A 13,536-nucleotide genomic window follows, 5' to 3' on the forward strand; every position below is an offset into this window, starting at 1 on the left:
TCAGATTAATTTTTCTGCCTCTATATAGACAAACCCTTAGACACCTATTGAGCATGCTGAGAATGACTGTAGTTGCTGAGACTGTAATTTCACCATCACCAAAACAAAATAGCCTTAGGCCAACTCTGCCTGGCGTCTATGGGTTAGCACTGCTGCCTGTTCTGCCTTACTTTAAACCCCTGGGATTATTTGCAGGTATGCTGTCTCTGGGCTGTCAAGAACTCCAGTAGGCACCCTATAGAAAACTCCACTGAGTTCAGTAATCACTCCAAGCCTGATTCTTCCATCCTTGTGAGTGCTTGCTATATGAGTAATTCCACTGATTCCATAGCAAGCTATTGCTGAACGTGAATGGGCGTGGCAGAATCTGGCTCTGATTGGGCCACATTTTCAGAACTTGTTGTATAAATTGCACCCCAAATATTGCACACAGAAAACCTAAAATTGCATGTACACGTAATGACGCATCTAGACACACACAATCATCCAGTCTGCACGAGCAAATACAAACTGTGTGGGCAAGTGAACATTTTGCCTGGGCAGTTTAGGCAGTCTGTTTTGAAAACCTGACCCAACACGTTTCATTTTTATCATGGTCTCACAAACTGTCTCTTTCCTTAACTGGGCACAGCTCTCTGACTTTGATTTTGATTCTAATAGGAAAACTTGATGGAGGCCATAAGCGTTCAGAGAGCAAGCCTACAAGAGGACATTAACTAGAGTACATTTTTTTTCTAACAGTTTGCTGCAGCTTTAGTTTTATGAGAAAGGGGGAGCTCTTCCAGCCCATATTACTCTACCTGTCCTTACCATCTTCTTAAATGAGGTGGGCGGTTAGATTGCCATTCTGTTGAAGACTTCTAGGAAAGCTAGCAGGGTAATCAACTGAAATGATTGGGGAGGGGGGGAATCCCTCTGTACCCTGGCATTCCTAAAAGGGCTGTTACTAGTGCTATGCGTAACAGAGCTGTGTGTGTTAAAAATAAAATAGATTGTTCAAAAAGCTCAATAACCTGAACAGAGAAATTCTATTATTCTACCTACAAAGGCATTTAGAGAATTGCTATGGTCAGCCAAGCTGTCTTCCAAAGCTAGCTGGTTATTACAATATTGAGCATAACAGCAAATCACTGAAGTGTTCAATCCTGCAGCTAACTAGCTTGGCTGGCTGCAGCAAGTTAAATTAGAAGGGAATCAGAAAGAGCACTGCTGCATCCTATAGTAATACCACTATTTTAGCATCATAGTCAGTAGAGTGTAGCACCAGTCAGTTCAATGTACCAACATTTAACTGGAGAAAAGCTCAGTAGAACTTCGACTAAACCAAACCGAACATATCCAAGCTTTAAAGACTTCAAGTGGGAAAGAAGCATATCATTATAAACAGAAGATTCAATTCTGTTTATCATACAAAGTGTAATACAAGGGTCAAATAACAATTAAATAGCTATTCAGGCCTTTTTTGGAAGCTGAAGTTAAATATTTTTCTAAACTTGTTTGACAAAGCAGAGCAAGTCCAGTAAGATGTAATCCAAGACTTTAAAAGGACCTTATTAATAAAGCATATAGGACCAAATTACCATTTGGTACAATATCGCTGAAGTCAACAGAGTTACACAGGAGATGAATTTGGTGCATACTGTTGTCAATCATCCTTCCTTTAATCATCCTTATGTTTCATTCATCACATTGTACACATTCCCCCCACAGCGAAGAGATTTGAAAGGTCATATCTTAGCCAATAAAATAATTTATGTGTACTATGGGGAAAACAGTAACCTTAAGCAGTCATCCAAAAGTGACAACAGATTACTCAGAAGGTTGCATACTACTGCACATCAAAGATCATCTGTGCCGAGGAACTGGAATCAAAGAATCAGTGAAAGTATGAAAGAGGAAATAAAAGCATTGTCAGAAAAAATTAACATTAAGGAAAGAGAATTGCATTCACAAAACAGCTGATGCAGAGCCATCAAGGAGTAGTTCTGGGAGCTGGGATATGATACCACACTGCTGGATTTTTAAATAATAGGGGAAATTATTCTGATATTTTCTATATCATTCCATACTTTCCTTCAGGATTCCCCAAACCTGCAAACATTAATTCGTCTCCCCTTATTTTTACTTCTTCAGTTTCTGTAGGACTACTTCACTGTGATCGCAATAAAGACTACATACCCTGCTGATGTCAATTTCTGGCTTCTTTTTATCTCTGAAATTGGATTTCTCCTCTATTCTTTCAGTCTCATTACTTGTAATACTCCAGGAAACAATCTTAATGGAACACTGACAATTAGAAATGTGCTGCTGTTCTGCCTATACTGTATATCCCACTTCAGCTGCTGGCACTGTACCTTAAGACAGACCCTATCCTTTTAGGAGAACAAAAATAGCACTGGTATGCAAAGAAAATACATTGGTTTCATGCACCCATACCAATATCACAATAAATCTGCTGTATATGTTATATAAGAACGTTAGTATCTGTAAAGTACAATTCTTTCACAATAAGAACTATACATTATAAACAGAGTTTATACTTCCACTGGAACCGTACATCCCTGAAAAACCTGGCCTACAACATTGCTGCATCTACAGACTGAGCATGCTTACATACAACAGCACCGGAGCAAAGTTGATAGCCTGACTGTAGCAAATAGCACAGTGAACTGGGAGGCACTTCTAATGCCAAACCATGGGGATCTCTGACACTGGGATGGAGAATCAAGGTGATGTGACATTATTGCAGAAACAGCACAAAATAGCTAATGGCAGATGAGTGAAGAAAGAGGAGCTTGAGAATTATGATGGTGTCCAGAGACTGGAAATGATTTCAAGCTACAGGTATCTGAACACACAGGACAAAGGTGGGAAAATGTGAGAAAATGAGGGGGAAAAAGAACAAAAGAGCATAAAAAAATACCCTCCCATGCAAAAAAGGGAAAGGAAAAAGCAAACTAAACTAAACTTCGGTTTGGTCACTGGAGATACTGTCAGCTACCCAGGGATTCAAGTAATTGAACTTAGCTAAAGGTTCCAGAAAAACAGAATAATGAAAAATAAACAATCGTTTTATAGTTAAGCTATAAATACACATAATGCAAGTGCTGTATACAATATAAGTTAGACATGGAAAAGACCTGTTATGTTACCACATAGTCCATCCTTTTGACAGTGCAAAATTAAACAGATAAAGGGCACACAGACATTCGGGACTAGACTGCGTAGCCAAGTCTCATTTGTACAATATTGTAAAACAAGGGCTAAGTAAAAAATGACACATTTATTCAGGTCTTTCTTGGAAGTTTAAGTTAAATATTTTTCAGTGACTGTTAGCCAAACTGAGCACGTGCAGTAAAATTTAATGATAGCTCCAAGACTTTGGAAGGACACTCTTAATAAAATGGATAGGGCCAAATTAATCCCTGCTGTATGGGACAACTCATGTAAGTGCTCACTGTCATGCATATGGAATGCACAATCTAACACTTACAAGGATGTATGACACATTTCATATAAAAAAATTCCTATTTATCTTGATTTTTAGGTTTTCTTATGTTCATTTACTGTTAATGATTCCACTATAACCATACTACTTGCTGCAGTTTGATTTTTTTAAAATCAGACAGGTTAAAAAAATTGTAGGCTAAAAATAGCAAGATCAATTTTGGAAAAGCTGATGTTGTTTCACCATGAAAGAAAGAAACTGTACCTGCCTCAGAAATGGGTGTACCACACTTGCATTTTGAAGGCTAATACGATATTTTTAAAATGCTATAGGAACATTAAACAACTGCACGGAATTTCACCCACTATGTTATATAAAAGCTGTTTGTAACGTTGCTATGTTTAGCCATCACATACTGAGCTGCAGTACCCAGCTAAGACTGACTCATCCTGTGTTTTTACATTTTTCAGCTTCCCTTCAATCTACCAGTAACCCTCAGAAAGTGGAGGTTAACCATAAAAACTTTTTTCTCCCACAGACACTTTTAGCGTTTTAATTCAGTGTTATTCTTGTGTCAGACTACTTTCTTGTACAAGTGCCATCAGACAATTCCTACTTTCACTTAAATCAGTAATACTATTTAGGGCCAGATTCTGATAATCTTACGCTGATACTATGACACTCTTACATATGCCAAGTAGCATCTTACTCCACAAGTAGTCTCACTGAAGACAACTCATGGAGTAAGGCACTAGTCAACATGAGTAAGGGTATACAGACTTAAGTGCTTTGCTGAATATGATGACAGCATCCTCTGGCAAAGAGTTCCACAGGTTGACTATGCATTGTATTACATGTCAACATACTGAATTTTTTACAGATACACTGATTTTTTAAAAGATTCCTAACAATTGGGAAATAGATAATATCTAATCAAAAAAAAAGTGTCCTGCCAGCAGGGGCACTGGAACAATTTTTATAGTGGGGGTGCTGGTGATGGAAACCATATATTTGGTGTTTGTTATTTCTACTTCAAGCGAGGGGGTGCAGCAGCACCCCCAGCTCCAGTACCACTGCCTGCTAGGGCAAAAGAACCTATGAAAAGTAAATTATGTAACGTTTAGAGACCCAGTTTGTTTCCCAGTCCCCTGGGTGGAGGGCACCTTGCCAGAATTTACTGTAGTGCTAGTTGCAACAGTAGGGTTAAACTGGCTCACTCATTATGTCTGAGGTAATTAAAGAGGAATGTTAATATGCATTTAGATTTCAAACTTCATTGTTCTGATTTGTGAGGGGAAGGAATGCCTACTACTGTCATTTGAAAATTCTGTAAACATTATTGAATTTACCTGTTTTCAGTGCCTGGTTTTAGCCCCACATAATTGAAATCAAAACATTAATGTCCCTGATGTTAAACAAGCTTTTCATTGTGTAGCTTTTTACTAATAAAAAAAGCATAATTAGAAAAACATGTTTAGTGTAACTGTCCAGTTTTTAGAAGAGAAAACAAAGCACTATTTATTCTAGACAAGAAGATTAAGCCCCCCATTTGGCTAAAAGGATCCACACAAGTATGGCCTTTCAAATTATGAAAGTTGAGAATCTGGCTTCCCTCAGTGTCCAAGCTATTCAAAACCCATTTTCCTTTGAACATGTGAGTTCCTATCATGGACAACCACAAGGGGATGCATAACTCAAGCTAATGAGATCTACATCAGTTGCAGAAGTTTAATAACAAGTCAGAGATCAGATTCTCACCCCTTTTCTCTGCAGATTGAATTTCCCTCTCTCACTTTGATAGAGGATGATATAACCTACTTTTAAATAATCTTCATTTCGCTTTAAGACGCAGAACGCTGGAAGACTATCTTGGTGGCCACTTGGCAGCTGTCTTGCTCCTAGAGTATTGGTGTTAAAGGGCCGCCTTTGCATGTCCTGTGAAGTTCTCCTTAAAGTCAGATCTAATATTCGTATATCTTACTACTATGTAGACCTAGTTAGGAATTGAGGGGACTAAGCAGAACAGCAAAAGGGGATTGTGCAGTTGTGGTAAAGACACTATTTACTCTTCTGAATCAGGATTAGGCTCCGCAGGTGCCAAGCCACAGAAGCCCACTGAGTTTCCATGATTCCATTCCTGCTAAGCCAAACACTTCCCTGAATAGAGAGTTTCAAGTTTGTAATGGAAATGTTATATATATTTTTTCCCCAAAGAAAGCCTTCATGGAAAGTTAAAGACCAATCCTAACTGAAAATTAGTCAATTCTTCTAAAGATTTTACTTTAAAAAGACAATTTAGTGCATGTGAAAAGTATATTGGCTGCCTGGGTGAAGAAATACTTCTTTATACATAGAACAAATACCACGTGGGCAACAGCAGTACACTACTCTCCCCCACTTTTCTACTCGGCTTCAACCCTGACTAGCAGAAGCACCTTCTACAGTTGCTAAGGCACAGTTGTTTTGCCTTTGTGTCTATTCAGTCCTTGTCCTCTGTGCTGAGACTGCCAAAACAATGTCATTTTGATGTGGACAACCGTCCACTCGGAATGCAGAGGAGAGAATCAAATCATTTTAAATAGTCCAAAATGTAGCCATCACATGGTGCTAACTTTCAATCACTATAAACCTGCCTCCAAACTGAAATAGTTACAAAGAGGTGAAAAGCTCTGTATCTTATTGCTAACCCTCTGACCAGCTAGTCCTCTTTGTAAAATAATTGTTGCCAGTTCATATTATCTTAATCTGATAGATCTACATTACCCAACATGAAATATGCTTCCCAACATATTGTATTTTGACTTATGCCATCTGATTTATGCCATGCCTTCTAGTGAGGCTTGCTGGAAATATTCTAGTGCTTGCAATCTGTTTGATACAATATAATGGAATGTATTGCAAAAAATAAAGTACATTCAGGTAAAAACTGGTATTATGTGGAGCTCTAGTGGTAGTAAGGAAGTAAAGCAGCACATAACACCAAATGAGACAATGGCAGAGGATATCCTGAGCCGGAAAATAGAATATTTGGAAAGTGACAGGATTAATTTAAAAGAGTTAACATGAAAAGAGAAAACTGTTTGATGCTTCAGGATCATGGAATACATCTCTGTGTATAAGCATAACACTATTCTTTAGTGCTAAATCTTGAACTTCATCAATCTTTCTATAGTTAGGCATTAGGAATATCAAATCCAGGCTGTATGCACGACTAATTTTTTTTGGTTGATAAAATTACTATTGCTTTCCCCACTTCACCCCCCAATTTGATAATATTTCTTACTGAAATTAGTCCTATTCCAACATTCATATGCTCCGTTTCATGCTAGTTGCTAAGATTTCTATATAGGATAGTAAAAAAAAAAAAAAAAGTACTATCATTGCATTATCAGCAAAATACTATACCAACGTTACACGGAGTTTCATCCCTGAGGTTCAGTAATCCCCTAAAGTTGATGAGTTTGTCATGAGTTAATCCCTTGACTAGAAGAGCGCCTTCCTTAAATACCTACTTTGCGGTCTCACATCCTACTGACATACAAATAATTTATAAAAAACACACATCAAATATTGACTCATTATAGGGGGAGGGATAGCTCAGTGGTTTGAGCATTAGTCTGCTAAACCCAGAGCTGTGAGTTCAATCCTTGAGGGGGCCACTTAGGGATCTGGGGGAAAAAATCAGTACTTGGTCCTGCTAGTTAAGGCAGGGGGCTGGACTTAATGACCTTTCAGGGTCCCTTCCAGTCCTATGAGATAGGTATATCTCCATATATTTATATTCCATCTCTCTATGCATGCCAACATCCTCATCTTTTAAATAAAGAGACATTTTTCTCAACACAATACATCTAGAGCATACTGTACATCCATGGTGCCCCATCACACACAATGTGTGCCAGTATCCCTACAGCACCTACTGAACACCAGCATTATCTTCGTAATTTCTGAGAAGTCAAAATAGTCTGTTGTATATATCAACAGAAGTCTAATAAATAAAATAAAATTAATCCTCAGCAGTTATCTAAAAAAATAGCACCAGACCACAAGTAGTAGAGAACACAACACAGAAAGGACATAAAACTGTTGTTTGGGTCCACAAGCAACTGATCCTAGCACAACAGAACTCAACTCTGAAATCCTTACTCAGACAACATTCCCACTGAAGTTCTTGGGAGTACTGCCTGAGTAAGGACTTCGGATTGGGTCCACATTCCTTAAAGTAATATACAGTATGCGAGTCACTTTCTAAAATACCATATTATCCGTGATGAAGAAAAAAACAGATAACTGAAAAATTCATAGGTACACTAGGGCAGATTTAAAAGGAACCCTAAAATTATTTTAATCTGTTTAAAGCTGCATGTACTTTAACATACTGCATTCTCCTCTTCAAAAAAGCCAGAGGCATATAGGGAATATATTTCCTCTCATTAAGCTAATGCATGGGCTTGATTACACTTTTTAAGCATCTCCTGGTCTAATTTTATTTTCATGAATATTTTTTTCTAATCTTATGCCACCCCACAATGGAAACAGGGTAACATTTTGGGCTTTATCCTCTCTCTCTCTCAAAGGCTCAGTTGTTTATTAAAAGCTGTGTCCCCCATGTTATATTTAATATTTGTTGTTATTACATGTACGTCTGACAGACAAAGGATTAAAAAAAAAAAAAGTCAAAATCCTCTGACTCCAAGGAAACATTTCAAAGTTGTTCCTGTTTACCTGCTGGGCAGTTGCACTCTGGAGGCGCTTCTCTTGCTATTCTTATTTTTGCCAAATGCTCGTAGGATTTCTGTGGGGGAAAGGGGAAACATTAGCCAACTTGGTAAGCATTAGCTCACTCCATTACAGCCAGGATTATAGACTTGCATGTGTTAAACTATGATTTACAACTATTTGAAAGACTGCATAACTAATGATGACTTCTTTACTTGGACTTGATCCAAACTGTATCAGTGACCTAAACACCCCGACCACAACTTGAACATTTTTCACACACACACACACACACACACACACACACAGAGAGAGACTGAGTTTCTACCCATCGCAGCTTCACTTGTGTGGTATTACATTTCCATACAAACTACCTCTTCCCCCACTCGTAGCATCTAGGGCATATGGATTAAATGTAGAAACTTGGGTTCCTCGGGTGAGAGAAGAGTCAATAATAATATTATACACGAAGGGTAACTACTCTATCAGGGTTATTTCAGACTCTACTGCCAAACGAGCTAGAGAGATCCTTATGACAGCCCTTTGAAACCCACACCTTACTTTAACAGCCACATCCAAGGGCTTCTTTTCAAGCCTTAACTTTAGATACTCTTGTATCCAACCCACGCCAAGTAAAGCATTTATTAGGATCAATAATATTCAATAAAGGGATTTCCCCTAATCTCCATGAGATCATATTATTTTTTAAACACCGGCAAGAGTCCCTCTCTCTTGAGTTCTCCCTCTACTCTCTGCCACACACACATTTGGCAGTTTCACTATGCTGCAAGTGCCCAATGTTTCTTTCTAGCCTTTCCATGAATGGTCCCCCTCACTCATCTACCCCCACCCCAACCCCTACTTTCATTTCCAGCATAAATCCTGGGGAATAGGTTTGCTCACATCCGTGAAGCAGAAACTCATGTTGGAAATGTCTAATTAAATGTTCTGCATAGGACATCCCAGTCCCACCCATGTCCAGACTCACAGACAACACCAAGTCTTCCACACCTGAGCTAGAAGTCGCTCCACTTTTTCTTGCATCATTGAATTTAGCTGATCCAGGGAGAAACCGGGCAGCAGCTGGTAAGAAGAAGCAGCAGCAGCAGCAGAGAAGTCCCCTTGGGCGCTCTCGATGGCAGAGACCCTCGCGTGTAGATCACTGGTCTTCACCCCCAGATACACACAGGAGGCTACAGCCACCACTGACAGAAAAGCAGCCAGCAGCGAACTGGAGGGCAGAGTCCAGCTAGGACAGCAGCGCTGTCCCCCAAGGCAGCTCGGCTCCCCGTTGCCATCCTGTCTTTTGGCTTCTTGGCTTTTCCCCAACATGCTTTTCCACCCTGCAGATGCAGCAGTTTTTCCTCGCCCCCCCTTCCCCTCCCCCGGCGGGGGCAACTAGTTTACAGAGGCAAAAAAAAAAAAAAAAAAACAGCTGAAAAAATAAAGCAAAAGCCCAGAAATGGGTTACACGCTTTCAATGCAAAGAGAGAGCACGCAGCAGTGCCTTCATTGCCAACGGCACCCCGGGAGGGATCAAAAACCAACCATCCAGCGGGAGAGAGGGCGAGACCCAAAAAACCAGCCGGGCAAAAACAGAGCAGCAGGGTGGTTTTTTGGGGGGGACGGGGAGGGAGAGTGTTTCAGATCCCCGACCCGCCTGGAGAAAAACCTTTGAGAAGTATCCCAAGCGTGGCGCCTGCAAACGCCTGTCACTTGTCAGCGAGATTTCAGGTGCACGGGGAGGAGATGGGGAGGTAGGGGGGCGCCCTCCCGGAGATGGAGCGGGCGGACTTGTTGCTTCCCCTTCTCCCCTCCACCTGGCTCGCCCCCTAAGAAGAGGTTCAGTTCAAGAGCCGCAGCACGGCACGGCGAGGGGGAACCCAGCAAGTGGCTGCAGCCCCGCGGCTCCCCAGCCCCCGTCTGCGGGTGTGCGAGCCCTGAATACCCCTCACGCTGTATGTGTGTCAGTAGCACAGCGCAGCAGCGGCGGCGGCTTCCCCTCTCCAGCTCTCCCCTCCGAACTGGCCACAGCTCCCGCTGCACGCCGCCTCCAAACCCCCGACAGAACCTCACGGGCCTCATTAACATAATTTATTCACCTAGTCCGAGGGGAGGTCGCCCAGCCCCTCACCCAGCGGGAAGACTGGGGATTCGGCTCTTCGCGTAATTTATGCAGAATCCCGGACCGCTCACCCAAAGCTGGTTGGCTGCGGCCGACCGTTCATTAGACTAACGGACTCGGACAGGTCACTTTCGGGGGGGGGGGGGGAGAAATGGGGTAAGGGCTGCTCCAAGCGGGGCCACCATGGAGCACCCGACCCTGCTTCAGGCTCCTGCCCCCAGCTGCAGGGGTGGGGCTCTGGAGCTCGACCCGAAAGAACCTGGTAGCAGTTTATGTGAGTGATATTAGAACTCTGCATTGTCCGTCTGGCTAGGTGTAGGATGTGTGGCTTAAGGACAGCGCTTGGCTCTGTCCCTGCTTCTGCCATAAACTCCCTGTGAAATCGTGGGCAATAGCACTACTTTCTGATGCTTAACATTTTTCCCTCCTCCGACCTCTAAGTATAAAGCTGGGTAAACATCTTTATGCTTGTGTTACACGTGAGGAAACTGAGGCACGGAACCATTATGTGACTTGCCCCAAGTCCCGTGGCCATGCAGGTTGATCTACAGTGCAATAAATCAACAGCGGCTGGCCCAGCTGACTAATGCTAGCAGGACTACAAAACTGCAATGTAGATGTTGCTGCTCAGGCTGGAGCTGGGGCTCTGGGACCTGCCAGGGAGCCCGAGACAGCTGAGCCCAGCAAGCCCTAGGCAGCTGACAGGCCAGCTGCAGGTGTTTTATTGCAGTGTAGACATACCCTCCATGGCCAAATCAGGAACAGAAGCCAGGTTTTCCAATACCACTCCCCATCAAGTCACTCAGTTTCCCTGTCTGTAAAATAGGAGAGAGAATACTTGAATACTTTCACAGGGGATGAATAAGAGGGTGTTATGATACATAATTCATTAATATATGTAGAATTCCATAGTATTATTATTCAGTTGCTATTTCTAAAGTGGATGCATAACACTTTTTAAGAATGAAAAGGACAATTGTGTGTACAATTAAGTTGCTATTTGCAAAATATGTGCATTCAGACTCCACTCAATATGCTTCTTTTTTTCCAAGGTAGACACATGAACCCTGCACAAATTCTGTATCACTTGAGAGATCGGTACTTCTTCCCCTATCCTATGCTTGTGTAGTCATTTTAGCTATTGAATTTTAGTTTTGTTTTTCCTGTGTTTACCAACTTGCTTCTCCACTCTTGCACACACACTAATGAATTTCCATTATTCTGGTTTTGTATGACTAGAAAAGAAGCATTAATATGTACTGAATCACTACATGACCTAGTGACTAGTTCAGTTTTTGTGCTCTCTCTTTCTCTATATCTCTTTCCTGCTAACACTGCATTTACCTGTTGGGTTTTGTTTCCCATTTTAGCCTCATCACAAAGTAGTTGAGAGAGTTGCTACTGACTAAAACTAATGGTTAGCACTTATACAGCACTTTTCATGCTCAGCAAACTTTTCAAACACTAAAGGGCCTGATAGTAGAGTCCTTATTCACCCTGGTGAGCACATACGTAAATATTCTCAGGAAAGACAATGCAACTACTCACATCTAAAGTGGATGCATGACACCGTACTCAATAAGGACTCCATAATCTGATTTCAAATAGATTAGCAGAGTTGGTCAGACAATACAGAAAGCGATTTGTGAATATTTTCACAAACAAAAGCAGCAAGTTCAGGAGAGGGTTGTTTTATTTTGGTGGAATCTTTCGTTGTTTAGGAATATTCAGACAGTGACTGCTATCATGAAAACAATTGCAAATCCCAACAGCTTTGTCCATTCTAGCATAAACAATTATTTGTCTGAAAATTTGTAGCAGAAGTGTATTATTCATAGTTACCCATTTGCTATTTGTCATTTGTTGTTGTTTTTTCCTTTAAAGTTCTGGGTTCCCAGTCAGGGAGCAAAACTAATCCCATGTGATTCTAGGTGATCAGTCACTCACTATAAATAATGAACAGTTTACAACATTCCCCTCTCCCCCCAATAGGTCAAAATCACACAATCTATTCAGTCAACACAAATGAATAATGAATACTTTCTTAGGCTTAGTTCAAACACTAGTTGCTAGACACTAGTGAAGAGCTAAATTTGCAACAAACATTATTTGCAATGCATAACCTGACCATGTGAAACAATCTTCACAACACCCCTCCCCGTGGCAAGGGAGCATTGTTATCTCTGTTTTACAGTTGGGAATAATAAGGCAGAGAGAAATTGAGTGTCTTGATTAAGGCCACTGAGGAAGCCACTATTAAAGCCAAGATTATTCCTGTGCCTCTAAACAGTATTCTGCTATATTTTGCACTACATCAAGAGTAGGTACCGCTTCACACAGAGTAAGGTGAAATTCTCCCTTGAGGTCCATAGTGAAAATGGCAGTTTATTTCCATTTCAGTGCAAAAACAGCCTCTCTCTAGATTCTTCCATGCCCCAAGCAGGGGGTTAACATTAGCCATAAATCACATCTGACTTGGTATAATATGAAAAAGGACTACTGTTTGGCTAAAAAGGGGTGTTTGTGCATCTCTGCTCCATATCCTACCATCTTGAATTTGGATTAAATTAGGGTAATGCACACAATATTCCATGTGAGCATGAACTAATTAATGCACAACTGCAACCTTAGCTGTGAAACCACTAGTCACATCTGTATATCTACATACGTTGTAAAGGACACCAAGCAACCCTCAGCAATCCAGTTCACCATGTTCCTATTGGACAGCTGGTTCCTCTCATACCATATGTCCCTCATACCTATATCCAGAAAAGTCATAAGAAACCTTTAACTTTCTATTGCGCAAATCATATAAGGACTGCTACTGTGCTAGAATAAAAAAACAGTTCCCTTCAACTCACGGACACCTAAAATGCCCCTTATACTCTTGATTGAGTAGTCAGCCATCCCTTATAGACTGTTGGTCACACATGTTGTCCCGCCTGTTCTGCCTTCAAAAAATGATAAGAACTAGTCTAGAGCATCGCTCATGAAAATACATCTGCTAATGTCACTCCCAAACAGAGAGGAACATGGCTAAGGACAAAGAGATGACCAGTGCCAAATCTCCTGCCCTACTGTGATTAACGTAAGCAACATTTTCTTTATTACAAAATCCTAGGTCAGAAATGGTTGGTCATACAAAATGCGATTTGCAAATGCTTATGAAAATATTTGTCCAGAAAGCAACAGATAAAGATGAGATAGAATTAAAATCTCTGTTGGCTTGGTTGCCATATGCACA

The 13,536-nt window shown here is 41.0% G+C and overlaps 1 protein-coding gene across 1 annotated transcript in view; it reads right to left on the bottom strand.

Moving 5' to 3' along the window:
• Positions 1-9,583, bottom strand: part of COL25A1 (collagen type XXV alpha 1 chain) — a 429,310-nt gene extending 419,727 nt beyond the window's left edge. The window contains exons 1-2 of the mRNA XM_054030959.1: positions 9,179-9,583; positions 8,174-8,243 (exon numbers count right to left, since the gene is read on the bottom strand). Coding sequence (XP_053886934.1) covers positions 8,174-8,243; positions 9,179-9,499 — 391 coding nt within the window. The 5' untranslated portion in view covers positions 9,500-9,583. The remainder of the gene's footprint in view (positions 1-8,173; positions 8,244-9,178) is intronic.
• Positions 9,584-13,536: the final 3,953 nt, after the last annotated feature.

This window comes from Malaclemys terrapin, chromosome 5, assembly GCF_027887155.1.
Source record: "Malaclemys terrapin pileata isolate rMalTer1 chromosome 5, rMalTer1.hap1, whole genome shotgun sequence".
NCBI lineage: Eukaryota > Metazoa > Chordata > Testudines > Emydidae > Malaclemys > Malaclemys terrapin.